Consider the following 24,109-nt stretch of genomic DNA (forward strand, 5'->3'; position numbering starts at 1 on the left):
ATTGAAACGACCTCGCTGGATTGTAATTTTAAATTATTTCGTTTTATCGAATCGACTGAAATTTCCCTTATAAATGGAAAGTTTTTTGCTCTATTCATTTATAATAAATAAAATACAAACGAATTTTATTTGTTACATTTGAAAGAGTATTGTAGAATCCATCTAGTGAACTGAAATGTACATGTGATTCATGCAGCAGCAAATACCCGTGCAAATCCATACTAATCTACACAGGAATTTATTTTTACAGCCAGATATTTCTGTGCGAGTCAATTCATCTGCGGCATTTTTTCTAAATTCATTTAACATTAACCAATCCATAAGTTAATCACCGCACTCTTGAAAATTTTTTATTTTTTTAGTAAATAATAATTTTACTAAAAATAATACAAGCAGCACAGAAGATTTCTTAAAAATTCCACGCATAAAAGTGATGTTTGAGGTGATATTTTTAAGGGTATGTAAAACGCATTTGCATTTTTTATGTAATGTGAAATTTAAGTAATAGATAACGGTGACATTTTTTACATTATTTTTTTTCAGTGAAATGTCGTTTTAGTGAATTTATGTACTTTAAGATTTAAAGTAACAAGAGAGTCACAAAGGACCGCATTAAAAATTTAGTGAAATAAAGTTCTTAAAGAACTTTGCATATACCTTGATATAAATCTTTTAGTGATAGTGTTTTTTAGGTAAAACGGGTCACTATAGAAAATTTTTTTGTCTGGTTAAAAGAATTTTTAAGACCAAAGTTTTACAATTTTTTGTAAAAAACAAAATCTTATTTTTGGCACAAGCCGTCGGATTATTGTTTATTTAATTAAATAATTAAAAAAATAAGAATTTTTTCTTATTTCAGTGCTGGTAAGAATGATCAAGATGAAAACAAACAAAGTGGGCTTCAAAAGAGCAAAAACTAATTAACTTAAGTAAAAGTAAAACCAGCGGGTGTTCCCCCGATCCAATTTTTTAAAATGATTGCTTTCCTATTCCCCAATAATTTGCTTTTCCTTGCAAAATCAATGAAAATCAATTGAAGTATATAAATGGGCGTTAAAATGTTTTTAAACATAAAACCAGACGGTTTTCACCTCTGGAGCATACGATACGGTCTTTGTCCTAAAGACCTGAGGATATTGAAGTTTTGGGTGAATGCACCGTTATTACTATATATCGTCCAATTCCGTCAAGAGTCAGAGGTGAGCGGGGAAAAGTGGATAAAAATAAAAATAATGGTAGTAGTAATAAAAATAAAAAGTAAAAATGAGGCTCTGAGTTGAGAGCCAAAGAGTGGGATTACTGGGTAGGGAAAGCGGAGCTTGAGCTAGAGCGCTTTTGGTATAGTAAGTGAAAAAAATAAAAGAAGTCCCGACCGAATAAAAAGTGTTGCAAGTTGCTGGCAAACCAACGAATATGTTGAAAATGTATGCCACTAGAGGAGGATACGGGCTGCCGAGATGGGACAGTAGAGTTCAAATGGATGAGTGGGGTATCGCCGAGACGAAGATAAGGATGAGGATTGAGAACGAGCTCTTGGGCTTATTCGGGTCAGAAAAGTCGATTACTCTCTGGTACGACTTTAACTCCCGTCCTCGGTGTCAAACCTAACCTTTCTTTGCTTCTCCTTCTACAACCTTCTATTCTGCGGAAAGTTTAGACTCTTAATTCTTTATCAAACCGTAAACTAACTTGAGATAGACGCGAGACACTAGTCACTCTCATAATCAGCGTCTCTTGTAACTTCTTCGTACTCAAACTCTGTTATTACTTTGTGGATACATTCACTACTTTAATTTAACAGCTAATGAGATGTTGTCTGCGTACTTGTATTTATGAGTCTTCAACCAAGGCCTAGTGTTGCTCATTATCACTTCTGGTGTTTTTGTCATTCTCACTAATTCACTTTATCCTCTCTAATGTTATAAATTTATTTTCATTACAAACTTGTAGAAAATTTTAATTTTAAAAATTAATTATTTTTTTCTTTTTGTAAAATCATCACTTCAAAATTTTTTAATGAAATTTTGAAGACATTCTATCAAATCCTTAAAAATTATCAGATAAATCTATTTAAAAAATTTTTTTTTAATAATTAAAACCTTCCATCGTTTTTTACAAATTTCTTGAAAGTAAAGAACTAAAACATTCAAATTTTCTCATCTGTTATTAATAACTTTTTTCTTGTTAAAATGAACTTCTATCATAAAAAATTAAGCTGAGCGCTAACTTCTATTTTTTCTATTTTCCTTGCCCTATTTAACTCCTAATAGTAAAAATAACTTCCAGCAAAGTCATCTTACGGAGAACCAGCAGATGTTTCAACTTCAAAACTGCCAAAGTATCCTAACGCTAAAAAATTCACTTCGATTCCTCTTCTTTCTTTTATCTACCCTTAAAAAAAAAATTTAAGCTCACAATTTTTTACAACCCGTTGAAACTGAACTAAAATTCAAAAACTAAATTCAATATTTTTACTGAAACACATATGTGCGGAATTCAATAAACCATGTTCAAATATTCCAATATAAAATAGTGATAAAAATAGAAGAACGGAAGCTTGTTAATATTTACTCTACATCAAATATTCCTTTAAACTATGTGCAGTCCAAAATGAAAAGTTAAATACAAAATACATATGTTGATTTATACGCATAAAGAATATAAAACTACAAAATATATATTTCCGTTAGCGATATTATCTTAATATAATATAATATGATGGATATATAAAATATGAAAGCCAAAGCGCATCTGTGTTGAATATCATGCTGTCGGTATTAAAATGCAGTCAGCTAGTAGTTTACATCTATATCTACATTTACGATCACACTTCCACTTACTGCTTTTGCTGTCTATATCCATATCTATATCTAGACTTCGGAGTTCTATATCAAGTGAAGAACAAGAGAGAATGACGGGGATGAAATTCTTCAAGCCTGTGAACAGGTGAATTCCCGAGCTGTCTGAACAAGACACGAGTTGCGTTTAAAGTTGATATACACACACCGCGACTACCACCACTAGATGCCTCAACTGAAGCAAAGGAGACTGGAGTACTAGAGAGGCAGAAGCTGAAGCAGAAGCACCATCAGCTAAGACATAACAGCATTGACTAGTTTCAAAGCACGATCCAACATTTTCTCATTCTTGGCTCCCTTTACTTGAATATTCTACAAAGTCCACGTACTACAAGAGTTATCGATAAGTCTACCAATCGATCTTTGCGTCTATTCGACCCTCGTTCGCCCAAAACCAATTTACCTTGTATAGAGAAACTTTCTCTCCGGTGAGTATCGTTTGATTTATAAATTTTTTATACGCTAACTAACTTAAATTCCTATGCTCTGAAAGAACCAATAGAATTCAATCACTCTTTGATTATATAGACTTTTATTCGTTATTTTTAGATCATAAACAACTCATTTTTTTTTTTTGTTTTCTTCATTATCACAGAGTAATAAGTCGATTTTTTTATTTTTAACACAAATTTTTTTAAAGAAAAATTATGAGCGAAATTTTCTTACTATACAAAATAGAATTTTTGATTTAAAAAATTGATTTTTTTAAAGATTATCATTTGAAGATATGAAAAGACTTAATACACTCATTATTTCTTGAATTTTTTAAATTTAAATAATAAGTAAAAATGCTCAATAATTGAACTCAATGTTTATTTAAAAACAATCGTTGGTAAAATTTCCATACTATACATGAAAATGGCGTTTTTCGGGTAAAAGAGAAATATTTTAAAAAATAAAAATTTATAATTTTAGGAAAAAATATTTAATATTTTTTCACTATTTACTCACTTTACTAATTAATAGTTGTGTATAAAAGCTCAATCATTAAACTCGAATTTTTTTCATTAAAAATTTGTTCCAAAACTTCGTTTTTTTTTTATTAAATTAACGCGGATAAACGTATTACAGTGTGCTTATGGCCTAGATATATGAATGGATTTACCAAACTTTGTTTTATTTTTACTTTTAGTTTTTGTGTAACAGCCAGGTCTGTTGATCTAGAAGCTTGTAGTATCACCCATGGATGAATGTCGTTGATTTAATCCATCATAACTGTCGCAACGCGGGAGATAAAACTATTTGACATCGTTCAAGAAGTAATTTTATCAAGTTTACGTCTGACTCAAGAACTTTCATGCCACTAACGTCGGCAATACACCATGGGTTTTATCACTTAAGAAAATACTTTAACGCTAAAACGATAAACTTTCACCAGCAAGTTGCCTTACAAACTGTAGAGAGAGACATTACGGCTAAATAAGTCCGTCGAGACATTTTTAAACTTCCTCTCTCTCCTTTTTTTCAACAATGCCTCGTGAGTGGCTTTTTAAAAGTTGAGATAAAAGTGGCTAATAAATCATATCGTATATTTTATACTTTTCAGCAAATTACCGCAATTTTTTTTTTCTTTTAATTTAAAGTAAGAGCAAATTGAAGCTAAACTAGGGTAAAAACAAACGTAGAATAACAAAAAGTTCAGTATTTTTCTTTGCAAATTATAATTTTTTATTTTTCAGAGCTTTAAAAACCAGCGAGGCCATATTATAAGTTATTTGTGGTTATATGTCAGTTTTGTCCTTTAAATTTGAAACTCTCTCACGAGACGGGGACAACTTTGCTCGACACTCGAACTATTTGCAGGTATGATGGCCTAGGGCTGATATATATCGGGGATTGACCACTCGGATTTCCCGACGGACTGGATGGAAAGCTGAATGTAGAAAAAATTTGAAAAATGGATAGCTCTAAGCTTGTTTCAAAACTTTTGGATGTTTTTGCATTATTGTTTAAGCTTTTTTTTAATTTTTAGAAAAACATTTATTTTGGATCCAAAAATTTGACTTTATAACATTTGTTGAAGATGTAATCAATATCAGACTGGAAATACCTTTTTACCTTTTTTGAAATAAAGAATTTCCTCATTGAAGTTCAAAAGCTAATGAACTGAAAAAATTCAACGGATGAATTTCACATGATCTATTTCGACAGTACAGCAGTCAGTAGTCTAGTAAATTAATTAAAAACACAAAACAAGTAAAAAAAGAATGGTAAAATCCTCTTACGAACGCATAGTTTTAGTAATCCGATGAAATAGATCTGGATGAATGTCGAATAACTAAAAGTATTGCAGAAGAGGGTGTGTTTGCGTTTGGGTTTTTGTCAAACGAAAGTGATACCTAAAAACAACAAACGAAAGAAGAATCAGAGGAATCACAGGAGCCTGTGAAAATAAGGCTGAGTTGAATGAACCAGAATTTTTTTAATTATCCCGAGTTATCTGAAGCTTAAAAAAATTACTCCTGAAAAAGCAGATCGATTGAATCTGAAACTGGAAAAGACTAGACTGATTTCCATACAAAATTTCTCCAGTGATAATATAAGTTTTTGCAGCTGTTGAGAGACTTGCGCTTTCGTGGTGCTTTAGTTTGGACAAACATAGACACCAGTGTGAGTAGTGTAAGAGTTCGGTGTTACAAAAAGTTACTCGCTCACTCACTCGCTGCTTTTTTTGTTCACGCTGTCTCTATTCTATGGATGAATGGACGAACCGCGTTACCCGCGTGTTTTTATCCCTACGTCAGTCTACAAACTCAACGCGTCCTACCATCACTTTATTTCATTTAACTTTTTTTTTTTATTTTTATATTTTTTTACGTTTCCGCCTTTCAACGAGGACATTGACTCTTGGCTGAGCAAAATTAGTTGATGGTCAAAATCAATCGATTCAAATAAACCGGTGTTCTCAATTAAATTCAACATTGCAGTCCCATATCAATTAAATGTTCGGTGATGAAAGGGCGAGTGGGAAAGGAGGCACATTTGGTGAATTTACTTTCATATCGCGGTTATTATCTTTAATTAATCCGACATTTTTCTACATTAATTTTATAATGATATCGAGCTTTACTCGAACAATTATATCGCAGTTTTTATTTTACTTTCATTTATTCAAATAAACATTTTAATAAACTCTTCCATCTCGTCTGAATATTTTTAATTAAAGTCTACCTTTGTTCAAAACCAACAGTAGTTTATTTTCAATTTATTATAGCGGCTCTTAATTAAAGCAATTTTCTCGGGAATTAATAATTCAGTGTTCTATAAATATCAAACTAATTAATAAGTATTGAAGAGATGAAATAGTACATTTGGTTATAGTTAGAAAAGTATTGGATATTTAATCTTGATTACTCTATTTTTATCTTGATTAAATAGAACATACACGGAAAGAAAAATATGGGAACTATTCTTATAATTTTATAGAAACAGTTCCCAGGTAATTATAGGAACTGTTCCCATGAATTATAGGAAATTTTCCCAGAATTATGGGAAAATTTCCCATAATGATAGGAATGGTTCCCATAATGGTATAGGAATGGTTTCTATAATTATAGGAATGATTGCTATACAATTATAGAAACCATTCCCATAATATTATAGGAAATATTCCCATAATGATATAGTAATGGTTCCTATATCATTATGGGAACTATTCCCATAATGGTATAGTAAGGATTCCTAGAATATTATAGGAATCATTCTCAAAATAAAATAAAGATAAAATCTTCGTGCGGAGTGAGTTCGAAAAAATTCCTATAATATATATACGGAAAAAAAAAATTGGGGCAGCCGAATGATTTTCATGTTGTAGGCAATAATGGTTAAAACAACAATAATAATTAAATAATAATAATAATCATAATAATAATAATAATCTATATTATTAAGAGAATAAGAAAAATTTTGTGGCCAGTGTATTTATATGATAAAATGGGTTTTTGCTTGAAGTCGTGCCTTTTCAAGGTTTCATATCATTCTCACCAATAGTCAATTTATTATAATAAGAATTTAGGCTGCATTCGAAAATGCTCTGTGTCTAGATACATAATGAAGAAATGACTTTGTATCTGGTAAACTATTAACATTCTTGAAGATATAAGCTCATCCCGATGTTACACTCATCAAGAGCATTGATTTGAGTACCCACATGCATTTTTGATATATTTTTTATGTATTCAAAATAATATGAAAAATTGATGTGGGTACTCAAATGAAAGGTCTCGATAAGTGTAATGCCGGGATGAGCTTATATCTTTAAAAATCCCCTACGGAAAAAATATATATCCTAGAATATATGCTGGGAATATATCCTAGAATATACTCTAGAATATATGCTAGGATATATGAAAATTCGCCAAAAAATATATGCTAAGATATATGTGCTAGTATATATTCCAGTAAATATCCCGAATATATCCATGGATAATATATACTTGCGCTCGTATGTGTCCCGTTTTACATAAAATTTTGTTGAGATCTATAGTCTGGTCTGTCGTGAGATCTACAGTCTAGTTCATAATCAATATATATCTTAGAATATATCCTAGGATATATTCTTGGATATATTCTAAGATATATTCTAGAATATATCCTAAGATATATTTTTCGGCGAATTTTCTTATACTCAGCATATATCCTTGAATACATACTAGGATATATTCCCAGCATATATTCTAGGATACATAATTTTTCCGTGGGGGATGTCAATAATTCACAAGATACAAGGTCATTTCTTAATTATTGATATTTTTAAAAATATAAGCTCGTGTTGATGTTACACTCATCAAGAGCTATCATTTGAGTATCCATATGCATTTTTGATATATTTTTCATATATACATGTATGTAATATATATGAAAAATTGATGTGGGTACTCAAATGAAAGGTCTCGATGAGTGTAACATCAATATGAGCTTATATCTTTAAAAATATCAATAGTTGACAAAAATGTCAAGATACAAGGCCATTTCTCAATTATATGTTTATAGAGATAGAGCATTTTCGAATGCAACCTAAATATCATAAATTGACTATCGACGAGAATGATATGAAACCTTGAAAAGGCACAATTTCATGTCAAGTCCTTTGCAATGACACTAAATTTCACTAAAAAATCGATTTTATCATGTGACTATCCAGGAGACAAAATTGTTATTATTCTCTTAATAATATAAATTATTATTATGATTATTATTTAATCATTATTGTTGCTTTAACTATTATTGCCTGCCACTTGAAAATCATGTTGCTGTCATATAAAAGTCATGTATCTTCCACAGGAATGAATCATGCGGCAGCCCCAATTTTTTTTTCCATGTAGGATTTAAACCTATATGTTGTGGAAACCATTCCTATACTATTATGGGAATGGTTCCCATAAATTATGGAAACCATTCCTATAATAGTATAGGGATGATTCCTATACCATTATGGGAACCATTTCCATAATATTATAGGAATAGTTCCCATAATATTATGGGATTAGTTCCTATAATGATATAGGAATAGTTTCTATAATAGTATAGGAATTATTCCTATAGCATTATGGGAACCATTCCCATAATGGTATAGGAATAGTTCCCATAATTTTCTTTCCGTGTAGTTTTTATTGGAAGGGAATTTTTACATATAATTTTTCGACCAAAAGTAGTTTTAAAAATCTCCGACGGAGGGCGCATGATCACTAAATTGTTTCACTACAAGAGATTTAAATTTAAGATGTTAAGTTATAGAAAAAAATAATTATCTTAATCCTTCCAAAGAGCCTATCTGATATTTATTTTTAGTAAAATCAATTACCAAATGAACTCGTGTTTAAGAGAGATGTTAATTGCTGGTACGGATTTTTAGAAAAATAAAAAATTCACAAACAGAGAAGTTGGCGAATTTTTTTTATCTAAATTTAAAATTATCAAAGGTTCAAATGGAAATAAATTTCTGATATTGTAAATTATTTGTAAATAAATTGTACTGAATTTAATATTATATGATCAATTTATATTGGAAGTAAATGACTTCTTCTTTGCTTCTTTTATTAACATTGACATCAAAGAAATTGATCTTATTATTTTTTCGATTTTAACCGGGGCTTAAACTCTATTGATAGTCATTCCGGAAATCTAAAAAGAATCTCAAAGTGAAGTTATAATAAAGAGATTAATGTAATTGTAAAAAGACAAAAAAGTCTATTTTTCTTAAGTTTTAATTCTAAATAAAATCCTCCTCCAAAGATGTAAGGAATGTTCTCAATATGATTAAATTAAAAAAAGAATAAATTTTCTTATGACGTAAGAAGAAAATTCTTGATATAAATAACACACGATTGAATTAATGTAGTTGAAAGAAAAGTATGATTTAGTGGGGTAAACTTACATAAGCATAAAAAAATATGAATATTATTGAATTTACATTTGTTTGCTGAGGAATAACCAATCATGCGAGTCTATACATTACAATATTACTATGGTAACATTCGTATGTTTGGAGGCATTTGCATATCTATGAACATATAACCCAAATGTAGGGAAAGGGAACACTGAAATACTCGAGGGATGAAGATGGGAGATAGAAATTCCAGAGTTTGAGGTAAAGATGAAGCTACAGAGTCTCAAGAAGAGTGTAGTACGGAATACCGAATACAGAAATTCTAGATCCCGTAGTTGTACTCGTAGTTATAGCCAGTGTATACATAACCCGACGCGTCGAGGGTACCATTTGTAATGATAATTACAAGCTCGGTACCAATTTGTTGGCCCGCAAAGGACACACGCCACACTACATCAGCTACTCATTTACATTCCTCGCCAGTGGCAACAATCCGCTATTATCCACCAGTAACCAATGTGAATTACCATTTCACCGGAAAACATTGTTTTATTTATGCAGTAATGTTTCGCATTTAATATTTATACTGCACTATAATGACATAATATCACCTTTTTTATTTTATTCAAGATATTTCTTTTTTTAACTCACCAAAAGTTTAAATACTGCGACCATTTTCCTTTCTCTTTTCATTTAGTTCTATTCTGTTTCACTTTGGGTTCAGAGATTTCCGTGAAATGAATGCGGTGACGACGGTGAAATAGAGAAAATTTATAATGCGAGCGTAGTTGAAAATACAAGAGACACAAAGACGATATGCTGGCTCTTTGCGTCGAGCAAATGTTGTGTGGATGTGGAATATTATACGTTTAATGTTTAAGGAGGTATCGTGGCAAATAAAGACACCAATAGGTTATGGCTATTGGTTTCTTTCTCACGCACTAGTGCTGCCCCTCTTTACAGACTATCGCTCACTTACTTCCACTCACGTAAAATATCGTAAGTCGCTAACTTCAAATATTTTTTATAAAAAAATGAATACCGCTCGTTTATGTTATTATTGATAGAAAATACTTGTTATAACTTCAATTAAATATTCTCAGTTTTTCAAAAAAATTCTAAGAAAAGTTTGGTTGTTATTCAATAAAATGTTCACTCTAACTACGGTCAGGATAGGGAATACATGTTAGATGTACGATTTTTAATTGATAATATTTCGAAAATTACTACCGCAAGGACTATTAAAAAAAATTTATTCGTATAGAGGACACTTAGAAGTACGCGTATTCAAAAATAGAGGAATATTGTAAGAAAAGTGATTTTTCACAATACCTCCTTAACGTGATACGCGAAAGATGATGAAGTGAAGTAAAGAGGACATTCTAAATTCTGCTATGTAAAGCGCTGTAAATGGAATAGATGATAGTCTGCCAGGTTACAGAAACATACCACTCCGGTGAACTAAATAATCGTATACATTTCACTTATTTGGGTAAACTTTACTTAGTTATAGTAGTTAGATTAATTATAATGATTAAAATAATGATAATAATAATAATAATAATAATAATGATATAATGCTTGAATTTAGTAGAAATTTTTGTATTATTCTCCGCAAAATTTTCATTATAAAATTATATTCGGCCATAAAACTAATGTTAACTGAGGAAACTTTGCCTTTGTACTTTTTAATGAAAGGGGACATTGAAAAAAAAATGGACTTTTTTTTAAATATTTAAAATTCTATAAAAATCTATCTCATTGTGAACTATTTTTCTTTAAAAAAAAAAAAAAAATAAGATTTTTCATTCATTTCACTTCTGGGTTTTTATCTTTTGTAAATATTCAATTAAAGTTAATTTAAAGCTCAAATAGACTTTGAAAATGAGCATCCATAATTTCTTCATTCATTCATTTATTATTAAAATTGAAAAAAAAAAAACTCTTGGGTAAAAAAAATATTCTATAACTGTACTTATATTCTTGAGTATTTTGGAACAAAAACAAGAGTTATAAAAATGGTTCGAGTATTATAAAAATATGATTTGGAAAGAAAAATATTTTTGCTGTTTCTGGGTAAATGGTATTTTCCCATCGGAGCGTGAATAAATATTTATTTATATTATCCTGATAAAAATAAACAAAACATCTAGCATTGAGGATTGCGAATAATAGTAAGACATAAAAGTGAGACGACTTTTTAAAAGAATAAAAACATTCTTCACCATTTCTTTGTATCAAGTTTTAACAGATCGAAAATACAGAAACTACTTGAAGAGTTAAAGTTGTAAAAAAGCTAGTACTTTGTCTATCCACTAGTACTAGTGTAAATATATGTATATATATATATATATATATATATATGTATGCTATATATATATATGTATATATATATATATATTTTAAAAATAAAATTTAGAGACACCGAGAAGGATGTGGCGCGGATAAAAAAGAGTTATGCACCGTAGAACCTTCGCACAGAAGACACCGGCTTCTTTTAGTAAAAAATGTGAGGGCACTCATGCAAGAATTTGAATTCACGTCAGTGGTTAGGAGTTGCATTTCTACCAACCTAGTCCTTTCTCCGTTTTTCTCTTTCTTGTCTCACTTTTCGCTCAATAATTTTTTCGTCACATCACGATACGAATTGTACTACATCGTCTTGCATTCTGTCTACTGCTAAACCGCGAGATATGCGAGAGGCAGCAAGCTTGACTAGTCCTTGAATTAATCATGACGGGTGCTCTGCATAATTTTATTGTGAACCCCTCGCCTCCTGCGACCCTTCTGAACGTTGCACTGTGTTCCAGAGTAAATTTTAACTTGTAAACTCGTGATTCGGACCAAAACTTTTGTCAAAGCCGTCGCAAGTTTTACTCGTTATTGTTAACAATGCACACATTAAATATTTATCCAGACAGTGAAATAATAATTAATGGAATAAATACAGAGTGGGCAAAGTGAATGTTGTAAAAATATGTTGAGACTTACCCTTGATTTCGGCGTGTGCTTTAGTCCTATGGCGGGTTGGCTCCTGTTGCTCTGAAATAAAAAAATTTTTGTGATGAAAATAATTTTTTTTATGAATTTTACATTTTAAAAATTATCCTACATTCTTCAAAGTTGACAGAAATTTTTTGATACAACTTTGGAACGCTCGATTCTTAAACGAATGAACGAGGAAAAATTGCTTGATACAAAATTTGTACAAAATTTTATGCTCTATAATTTTAATCGAAAAAATTTTTTGTTATTTCAATATATTTTGAGATTTATCGAAAAACAGGGAGAACTTTAAAACATAGCAGTTTTTTTCAAGTTTTGATACTTAACGTCGCAATACATTGAGCTTAAAATTATCCAACCGTAAGGTTGACCATTTACTAGGTTTCTAAAAAAAAATATAAATAAAAACAGACCATAAATATTCACCATCCGCAATAATTTTCCATAAACCTTAAGCTAGCAATTAGAAAAACAAAATAAACAACTGTAGGACATTATGCCGAAGGTAATGGGCAGAACTGAAGAAAAATGTGATGGTGACACTGTCACGAAGCTCTACTCAGGGAGCGCGTAAATCTTAATTGATCCATGGGGACAAACGAGTGAGCCCGAGCATGTACCACACTGCCAAATTGTATCAGCCGTGGAAAGGGATGAATGGGATGTGTACAATACAAGAGACAGAACAAGACAAGGGCGGACAACCCGTAACAGTACAAGTCCCCCGTGACTAGATGGCAAGTGAGAGCGTAACGTTAGTTATCTGGGCCTGTACTGTACACCAGTATGAAGGGAAAGGACAGAAGATCTGGTATGTGCTAGCGTAATGCAATATAATGTCTGTTGCGATAGTATGCAGAAACAGAACCAGACCCACTCTCAGCATTATCATTATCATCGTCATCTCTGTCGTCTAGCGTCTAGTGCCTGGCTTCTAGCAGCTGTCACTCCGTCTCTGTTCAGTTTCTGTGACTGTTTCTGTCTGTACAAGCAATGCGAACCGATTACTGTCCTCGAGGATGGTACTACGTGATAATTAAGCGGTTTATACCAATTAATTCCGAATAATTGCATCTCGCAATTAGTTCAATTATTACGATTATCCTTAACGTGTTGGTCTGCCGTCAATTCTTGGGAGACTAAACCAACTGAGACGATAACTTTGGCTCACGGTTGCTTGGAAAAGCTTCCTATTGAGGCTAGACTTAAACCGAAGACTCTAAGATCAAGAGAGGCTGCAGATACAGATACAGATGGTATGTTTGATTACAGCCGAGTAGAAACTCAGCTTCAGGTCTAAACGATAATTCTCCGGATTGTAATTAAGAACAGATTTGATGCCAAAGGGAAAATTCCTCGTCAATATCAAAGGACAGATAAATTTATCGGTTGGTTAAACTGTTGGAAATTTGACTTAAGGTCTAGTGGCATCTTCTAAAGAATATTGATTCTCATTAGAATAAAGATGATAGAGGGCGGTGGTTGATTATTTACTAAAGAAGGTCAACTGTCGAATATTTTTTTTACCATAATTGCACTGATGGAAGGATTTATTAATATTAAAAAATATTTGTTAATAGTTAACAAATCATTTATTAGAGATCACTTTTTAGTATTAAACAAATATTTCTTAATAGTATTTAAAACGATTTTTTTGTATTTAATAAATCTGATATTCATTTATTAAATATTAATAAATTTTTTTAAATACTAAGAAATATTTGTTAAAGACTAAAAAGTAGTCTCTAATAAATGATTTGTTTAATATTAACAAGTATTTTTAACTATAAACAAATCCTCCTATCAGTATAAGACTATTATATAAGCAAATCCGTGGAAAAATTTTCTATAGCCATATCAAAAAATTTTATATGGATTTATATGTACTGATATTACTTATTTTTATTAAGCGTGATAGGTTCATATATGCCTATTTATAATTTTTCGACAAAAAGTAATGTTCAAAATTTTCGACAGAGGGCGAATGATTGCTAATTTGTCTTCTTACAAGAAAGTTAAGTCTAAAGCTTAAGTAATAAAATAAAAATACATGTACATATATTTCTTGAAAAAATTAAAAAATTATATTAATTATGTTTTTTTAAAAAGAAAAAAAAAATAAATAGTAATTACAAAGAGTAAAAATGTACTGAAAGTTAAAACTGATAAGATAGGAAGAATATGAAAGACGTATCGTATTGAGAATATGAGAAGAAGGTTGAAGACATCGTTATAGTATGGAAAGAAAAATTCAGTGAGGTGTAAACTGAAACAGGATATAAACTTGATAAAAAGGTTACTAGGTACAATCTATTGTAACAGGGGTGTCTGTACTTTTGATGAAATATTGGGGACAATAGGAGTACCGGAGTATGAATTTTATTTTATAGCTTTAAATTTGGTAAATAAAATGGGGAAGAGGCGATTTCTGGGTTGGCATGGAGGGTGGGTGATCGTAAGTTGACGGTGTTGGTCCCAATATTTCCCCGGGGGAGCTTACCCTGCTATTATCGACGTTACCGCGTTAGAAATTAAGTGCCGAAGGTGCTCGACCTAGTTTAGTAATTACGTAGCCAGCGGCGTACGGCACACACAAGGGTAAGCCCCTTTCTTATCGTATGACGAAAAGCTACCTTTTTGTTCGGTGTAACAACAGACTCGCTAATATCGCGATAAAAAAAACCTCAAAAGCTCAAATTGTTGGTGTAAATAATTAATAAACCCGGCCACGTTTTAATTAAATGAATTTAGTACTCCCGGTAATTCTTTTATCAAGGAGTGCGGTCTAATTACGGCTGTAATTTCGATTTATTTTTCTTAATAGTTAGGTCTTTGCTATTAGTGTAATGTTCTTGCTCTATCTTCTTTCCTGCCTTTTTCTTCAATCTTTTATAATGATTTGGGATCAAATTCTTATAACAATAGACTTTTAATTATTTTTTAAAGAACTCTTCTTCTAAAGACTCAAGATTTTTCTTTAGAATTATTTTTAACTCTCCATAAATTTTAAGAGATTGGATTTAGTTTATAGAAGTTAGAGATTGAACTTTCAAAGTTGTGACTTTGATCAATCGAAACTTTGTAAAATTAAAACTTTTTGAAGTTTGTAGTTTTGAACATGGCTTTAAATTTTAAATAAAACTTTAAGTAGTAATTTTATAAACAAAAGAATTTTTAATTAAAAAAATCGATAAAATTATTTCGTTGATCAAAATTATTCAAATTTTTTTCGATTCAAATTTTACGATTGAAATAATTTTGAATTGAGTTATAACAATGAAAAATTACACAAATTTGAATACAGTAAAGATTAAAGTAAACTCGAACAATTTCAAAGTATTCGCACGACTTACAACCGATTTGATCTTCTTCAAAATGTCAATTGAGTTCAGAGAATACTTCCCGAATAATTCTCAATCCCAATATCTCTCCCACGAGCCGTATAATTCAACTAATCGTATTCAAAATTCATTTACTGGTTGCAATAAATCAAATTTTAACGATAAATCATTGATCCCGCCCTCGAAATCACGGAAACTCTATGAATTCCTACAGAGTCATTTGTTAAACGTCAGAATATTCAAGCAACTTAATACACTTCGACATAAAACGATTGAACATAGCCAGCGAGTAATTATGGTATCATATCACCGATAAAATAACAATAAAACTGTTCGATGTAAAAGTTTAAAAAAAGTTGGATCTATAATGTATAACGCATAATATATACGATATATATTTGACTATAAAATTTGACGAGCGAATGAAAGCAGGAACGAGTTGCGCAAAAAATTTTGACGGGTAATCAATATCCGACCGAGGACTTGCACGAATGAAAACCGTCCGCATGCTTTTTTCTGTATAATCCTATGAGTAGTCGATAAAATTGTCATTTTAACGTGATTTAACTGTAGGCAAAATGTTGCTGTGTTCACCGCGAGTATTGGCATTACCACTACCACTACAAATATCCCGTCAATACAACAAATATCCTACAATATGTATGTGAGTGTACAGATACGAGGAACACCACTAACAATTACTCGTCCAGCAGACATACATTAACCTATTTCTATTCGGCAGCGCGGTTTTCCATATGTTTCAATTAATTTCCCGTTTGATTTCTGGAAAATAAATACTAAATTCAATTTATATTTAAACCGCACCGTTAAATTAAACTAACGTCACAATTTAAAGCACCAACCACCCGCAGCGGTAGTTGTTAGTGGCGTTGCGATTTGATTACCCAAATGAAAAAATTCAATCCCGATTAAAAGTTCGGATTTTTCTCAATTAAAAAATTTTTTCAGCTTTGGAAATTCAAAAAATTAAATAATCTCTTTAAAAAATTAAATATTTATGATTTGTTACACTTGCTCTTCATAGCATCTGTCATTAGGTAAAACAAACTTTGCTGTGTCTGCTTTAATGTCGAGAATAATTATCCCATCCAATAGTGCATATTCAATCATATTGATTTTGCACAGATCAAGTACATTAGCACGTTAATTGATTTGTTACGAGTCAATCACAAATCGCTTCATATATTAGTCAATACGCGATTTCATTCCCCTTCTGTAAGTCTGAAATGTGATTGTGATTAATATTGTACGTACCTAAGAATTATACATTACCGTACAATATTATTCTAAGGAAACTCTTTAATTTGATTTTTCTGTTAATGAATAATGGATAATTTGATCTTTCTTAAGTTCAATAGAATTTTAATTATGATTATAAAGATAACAATATAGAACAGAGTAAAGCAAAAAAAAATTTATTTTTTTTAGCTTGATGATAGAGTTTAGTTTGTATTTCCTGGAAAAAAAAAATTTTTTTTGCGCAATATTTTGAAGTGACCTACTGATTTTTATAAAATAAATAATCAATTTAATATTTTTTGATTAAAAATTAAAATTTTTTTCTAAATTGCAATAATAGTAAAAAAAATCGCAGCGATTGACAGTTAATAAATAAATAATCAATAAATAAATGACCGATAATGTGAGTAAAGGTCGAGGTTGCGGTAGATGCCTTATCACGTATGATTTGGCACCCATAGCTTATGCACAGGTACCCTCCGTTGTAAAGAGTAAGCTATAGAGTTATATCCGTCTGATATCAGCATCAGCATCATATATCAGTATATGTGCGTTTGTTAAGTTGAATAGGTCAATTAGATGTGGCTTCTTTGAAAGTTTCCTGAATGAAACGACTGGGTGTTTTCATTAGCTCGCAGTTTAAACCCCCGCGGCACGGCGCTGCTGTAGATAGGAGAGTGCCGAGAGCTGGGTAGTTAGCTCTTGAGTTTTCTTTATTCACCATGATGTTAATTATGTTTGCTTTGGCTTCAATACTATTATTCACGACAGCCAGGGTTTGTTTGGAGTGCCGAGAGTGTGGAGTATGAAGTGTCGAGTGTCGAGTGTGGAGAGTCGGATCCGAGAGTAAGGACCTGAGAATAGAGGGTTGGGGTTGGGGTTCGAATAGAGAATGGAATACACCGAGTGGTTGGCACGGATTCCCGATGAGATGCGATAAGAATAAATTTCCCTTTAATCCAATCCAATTCAATCCAATGAAACCCAATCGTATCAATGCCTGGAATATTACAGCAGGGTGCTACCGGGGATGGAGAAGTTGAGTAGCCCGATCCCGACTCAGCCAATTTCTTTTTCCGACAGTATAAGAATAAGTATGTATAAGTTTTAATAAAAACTGGTATGAGAAGAAAAGCTGGGAAGTAAAAAAAAAAAATGGGATGGAACGAGGGAACAAGTAGCTGGTGGATAATGTCTAGTTGGGTGGAAGAGGCGGCAATCGAGCGAACCAACAGGATAAATAATTGTAACGAAATAAAATCCTCGATAAGTGTAGAGCTGAATTAACGGTGAGAGGGTGGAGCTGGTGTTGCGCACGGACGAGTACAAACCGTCCAAGGGTTTAGTAATATAGGTAAGAGTACTGATAAATAGAGCTCGTTCTCGGCTTTGCTTTGCTCTGCTAACTCTGTTTGGAGATGTGGGTGTATATTTTATGGATATGTGAATGTGGATGTAGTTAGCACACCGAGCGATGAGTACGTCGACAACGAGCAAGTAGAAGGGAATATTAAATGAAATGGTGAATCAAACAATCTCGACGGAAATATTCATCTTTGTCTCCGAGAGCTTTCCAAAAACTTTTTAGTCGTTTTTGTTATTATTGAAGCTTCAGATTTACTGGATAAAGATTAGTATGCTCTTGAATTATATTTACAAGTCATTAGGTATTTTAAAATAGACTTTAGTAGGTATTAAAAGGATTTATTTTTTGCGCTCTAATGGAACAGAAGTGCTTTACTATGTAGTTTTTATTCGTTGGAATGATAGGAATTATTTTTTTAATACAAGTTGATAAAAATTTTTTTGGAAAAAATAAATATCGATAAACCGTTGATTTTTTTATATGATCTTACATGTCCTGATATGGTCATACATTTCCTTGATGGAAAAATTATTTAGATCGAGACACATCAAGTCGTGTATTGACATATCCGAACAAAAACAGTTTCACTGTAAAAAATCGCGCCAAGTCCACGTTCATAAGACTATTAAGAAAAAAAAATTTGTTTTTTTCTTTACAAAAATATATAAAATAAAAAAATAAAAAAATCCAAGTAACCGATATGATTGTTTATGATTTTCGGAAATTAAAAAAAATTGTGTTATAAATTTAAAAATTAAGAAAAAAATTTTGGAACGTATTTAGTGTGCGCGGTTGCAAAATATTTTACTTTTAATGAAATTCGTAAAATCTATTTACTAGGGCTTTAAAAAAATTTAAATACACAATGACGCACACCAAGTACGTTCCAAAATTTTTTTCTTAATTTTTAAATTTATAACATAATTTTTTTTAATTTCCGAAAATCATAAATAATCATATCTGTTACTTGGATTTTTTAATTTTTTTATTTTATATATTTTTGTAAAGAAAAAAACAAATTTTTTTTTCTTAATAGTCTTATGAACGTGGACTTGGCGCGATTTTTACAGTGAAACTGTTTTGTTCGGATTTTAGTATTTTTGTAATTATAATAAAAATTTACAATTGGTACCAACTTAAATCTCGCGTTGGTTGCATTTTTATAGCAAACTATTCCCTTGAAACTACAGTTTATGTAAAAATAATTCCAGCGCACCCTGGCGGGTGTAGATGCAAGCTGTGAAATATCTTTTTTAACTGTAGTTTCCCATCTAATGAAGGATTACTATGCATTCTCGAATTATTTAGTCTGTGGCAGATCACTTTGCCCGTCGAAAAAAAGTCAGGATCGAAATTTTTGCGTTGCTATAGTTTGTGCTGATTAAATTTAATAATTTCAATTAGATTAATTGTTATAAGTGAATATAATTAATTAATAACAGTCAAATAAAGTATGAATTACTGTTATAATATACAATTTAGGAAAAAAAAGTACCGTAGAATTAAATAAAATTTTGCAACCTCAAAATACCGTTCTGCTTACAGTAAACATAGTCGGTAGTCTGGCGCTCCGTTTACAGCAGATTTGAACGGAACTTGGTGCCAGATTCTACCGAATCTGTGGATTAAAAATTATATATGCACATATCAGACCGTATTAAAATATATTAAGCCATATAAAAACATTTTTTCACGGGCAGTTATTTTTTTTTTATTTTAGAAAAAAATAACGAAGATAGTATTTTAACCTTTTATAGTTATTGTTGTATTTTTTGTGTTCTATTTTTGTTGGAATAGAATCGGGTTAACGGGTGTAAATGTGATGGTGATCTGATGGGTAACAATGACCGCAAATATATTTCCGGAAAAATTAGAACTGAAATGACTATAGAAAAGCTAGAAAATAGAATGGAAAAAACCGCTGAATCGACAGGTGAAAACAGAAACAAAAGGAATAATACGGATCACATGTACACTATCATATTCACACACATGCACATACACTTATACATACATTTATACATTGATACTAGGTTCTGATGCTATTGATGTTGATGCGCCCGCTGATGCCGATGAGCGTCAAAAGTAACCGTACAGAATAAAAATAAAAATAAAAATAGAGGCTGGAGATAAAAAAAGAGAATTTTGAAATAAATGAAATGAAACCAAATACAGGAGTAACTAGAAGGGCATCCGTTTTAATTTGCTCACTGTTGCACTAATATTTACGCAAGCCTGAAATAATTAGCATCTCGTACACACCAACGGTACTTGCAAACAAAAAAAAAAACCAGCAATTGCAAATTCCAATTACATTATCCTCGCACATCTGTGTGATTTATACCGCGTTCAAATTTCCCGAAGTTAATTGCGTTCATGTTTGCTTCATTTTTATAACAACGTAATCACTCTCGTTCATTAGCGCCTTTTGTGCTGAAGGGAACTTATACCGAATTTGAATGAATATCAATAAAATAAAATAATAAAGACAAACAAATGGAAAAAAGCTCAATAATAAATAAAGTTTAGCCAAATGTAAGCCGATCGCGCGGGACTGCTCGAATGGACAAGCACATTGACAGCCGAGTCGTAAAACAATGGGACTTTAGATTGAACTGCAATAAAAATTCGATGCGATCGTTCACCCTTTTATTTGTAGTCCATACATTTTTATATTACACAGGACATCTACTCTAATACCTCCGGTTAAACCATAAAGCATCACTCAAACAAATTTTTCCGGTCCTCGTTCAACTCCAGACTGATGTAATCTCAAATCGATCGTTTAGAAAATTCAAACTGTTGTAACGCGAAAATCGTGTTTGCAAAATAGACGTTTTGTTTCAAAAAGTTTTAATGTTAATGTTGAAGCATAAGAATGTTGAAAGCTGAACACTGAAAGCACATCGATTTGTTGTGACACACATGTGCTCACGCCTCGTTTCACCATTCTGCTTTACTTGTTACAAACTTATTGACTTGTTCGATAAGTGCCGGATAAATGAGTAATAAATAGTGGAGGATATAGATGGGGTGAACATGGCCGCCTTAGTACCAGCATCAGCTTTAACTTTAACATGAGTATGTGTATGTGGGTGGGTGTGTAAAATATAAAATGAGAAGATAATTTAACTTGGAGGGATAAAACAAAGAAGGATTATATTATAGCTGACGGAAATTGCCAGTCGGAGACTCTCGACTCTGTTATCTTTAATGAGCTCTTTTAACGAACAAAAATCCATTTTTAGAGACACCGTTTTATGAGGATTTTTATTTTAAAATATATTGCGATGGCTATCAAGCTCCAAGTAGTCTTTGGTCTATAATGTTAAGGCCAACGAGCTGCTTCAATTTTATAAATCGTTAAGAAACTTATTTCGGTCCATAGAAGCAGTAAAGAATTTTATCATTTTTAATCTTTTGAGGTTTACGTTAAATTTAATGCCATGATTTTTGGCATTATAATTGAAATTTATGTGTGAATATGACTATGTAGATATTGATTTAGTTTTTGGGGGATTGTTGTCGGGACATATTAATTATTTTATGCAATATTGATATCAAAATTTGTTCCGGTATGAAATATGTAAATAAATAATTGATTATTTTGCAGATGTCTGATTACAAAATAAACAATGATGAATTAACCGTGTAATTTTTTATTATTATATATTTACCTTTCGTACTTTTATGATATCATGAAGGGTTTTTGAAGTAATTGAATAAAAAATGAGCATCAAATGAAGTGAAAAAATTAAATATTTATGGAATATAAAATTTTGTTATTAAAATACATGATAAAGAATGAAATTAATTAATTTTGTAAAACGAATTAAATTTTGTTGTACTTCAGAAATTTGAGAATAATGTATAATTAAATTTAATACTAATAATACTTTTGTATTTGAAAAGTAACATCTGTAATTTACAAAGTTTTCAAAAAAAAAAAAAAAAAAAAAAAAAAAAAGAATTTACTAATAGATTTTCGTACCATGAAAAAAAAGGAATAGAGTTAATGCTTAAAGCGGGATAGAATCTATCTGACTCTGTACTCAATACATTGTATAATTCGAGGGGTCTTCTATGTATATAAGAAGATATAATTAATAAAATTTTTCCTCCGCTTAAAAACTTATTAATTAGTACTTCATTGTTACGATAAGTGTTATTTTTGCAATGATTATAATTTATAATTAACTGCTTCCATTCTGGGCTTAAGTGTAGCGTAATGAAGGACTTAAAAGCGTTCAGCGGACCGATTTTTGGAATAATTGTGTGTTTTTTTACGTACTCAATCGATTATTGAAACGGGCGAGATAAATTTTTTTTAATCATAAAACGTTAATTAAAAAATTACCAAGCGGTTTGATTTAAATAAAACTATATCGGGTGACAAATGCCAAAAGAGCGAACAAATTTTTTTTTCGCTAAAAGGGCGATCCCCCTTTCTAAAGAAATTTGTTTTTATTGATGTTCTGAAAGTTATGAACAAATTTGACTTAAATAATAAAAAAAAAATTTTTATACGCTCTTTTGGCTTTTACCATAGGATATTTTTAATTAAAACGCAATGGATTAAGTGAAAGCTTTCGATTTTTGGATTGTTGATGCGGATGTTTGAAATAATTTCGATTGATTCAATTTTGATAAATAACTAGAGTTTAATTTGATTTTATTGAGAACAATGCAACAAGTTTTGAGAGATTTTTTTCTGTCGAGCATTTTTTTGTAAATAAATACGGAAAATAGTCCAAACATAAGTAATGATAGTAACAATTCACAGAATTAATTAAAAATTAAACCAGCTATTTATTAAAGCCGTGATTCCGTGAATTTTAGGGAATGATAGCAGACGCATTAAAAGTACCACGTGCAGAGATACGGGTTGGTCTTTGCCTGCGCTTATAAAGCGACCAGTACTTGCTCATATTTAATTCATGGAGTAGGACGCATTCGCGCAACACTTTCGTCCCTTGATAACGTCCGCAGACCCGTCGTCTGCGTATAAAATTACTGTATATACGGTGCCGCCTAACGTTTCCAACCCGAGCAACGTCGGCTGAAATTTAAACGGCTATTCTCCGTACAGCCGTCGACAAACTCATACTCACTATGCGAGCTAATATATATGTACGCATTAAATTGTGACTGAAATAATATGTTTGTTCCACATGACCGAATGACGAAAAGGAGAAGGAATTTAACCTCTTTTTATAGAAATAATAAAAATAATTCTTAATTACAAGATTAAAAAAATTGTTACTAAATTTCGAACGGACAGACAGATTATTTTTTTAAAATACCGTCACTTCTAGCTGTGTTACCTCTAATACTCTTTTAAATACGCGACCATTTTTCAGTTTTTTTTTTTTACACTCAACAATTTAGCTCAACTATATATCAAGCCGCATACAGAGTGGATGTACATTGAGTATAAAGTATAAAGTATAAAGGGTAAAGCTCGCGCTAGAGCAAAAGACGAGAATGTAAAACTATTTACCCTGTCGAGACGTTTGAATAATAACCTGACATTCGCAACGAAATTCGCGGATATATATTTTCACACCGGTAAATTTTTTCATTTTAAATCTTATTACTGCTTTCTATACTTCCTCCTATAGTTAATATATATTTTATAAATTACATTTTACCGTTTCATTTTACCAACGGTAACCATAAATATACTCCGGGTTGAGGTTTTACTGTTTCAGATAATACCGCTGCACCGAAAGCTTACAAAGGAACAATATAAGCTGGTGTTTATTCAGCATCCCGATTTTCGGTCTCGAAAGACTCATTATGATAAAATCTCACTGTTCTCGGTGTCGGAGATGTGTGAGAACATTAATTCTATATGTACAAAGATGTGTATATCTAAATGAATAATACCATGGGATTATATTGTATTGTATTATATTATTTTCTATTATGTGGTCACCGTGAAAATATC

The 24,109-nt window shown here is 31.2% G+C and overlaps 1 protein-coding gene across 2 annotated transcripts in view; it reads right to left on the bottom strand.

The window, feature by feature from the left end:
• Nucleotides 1-24,109, bottom strand: part of LOC123274987 — a 231,691-nt gene that overhangs the window by 181,223 nt on the left and 26,359 nt on the right. For both annotated transcript variants that reach the window (XM_044742834.1, XM_044742833.1), the window contains exon 3: nt 12,178-12,228. In XM_044742834.1, the coding sequence (XP_044598769.1) occupies nt 12,178-12,228 (51 nt within the window). The remainder of the gene's footprint in view (nt 1-12,177; nt 12,229-24,109) is intronic.

This window comes from Cotesia glomerata, linkage group LG1 (assembly GCF_020080835.1).
Source record: "Cotesia glomerata isolate CgM1 linkage group LG1, MPM_Cglom_v2.3, whole genome shotgun sequence".
Classification (NCBI taxonomy): Eukaryota; Metazoa; Arthropoda; class Insecta; order Hymenoptera; family Braconidae; genus Cotesia; species Cotesia glomerata.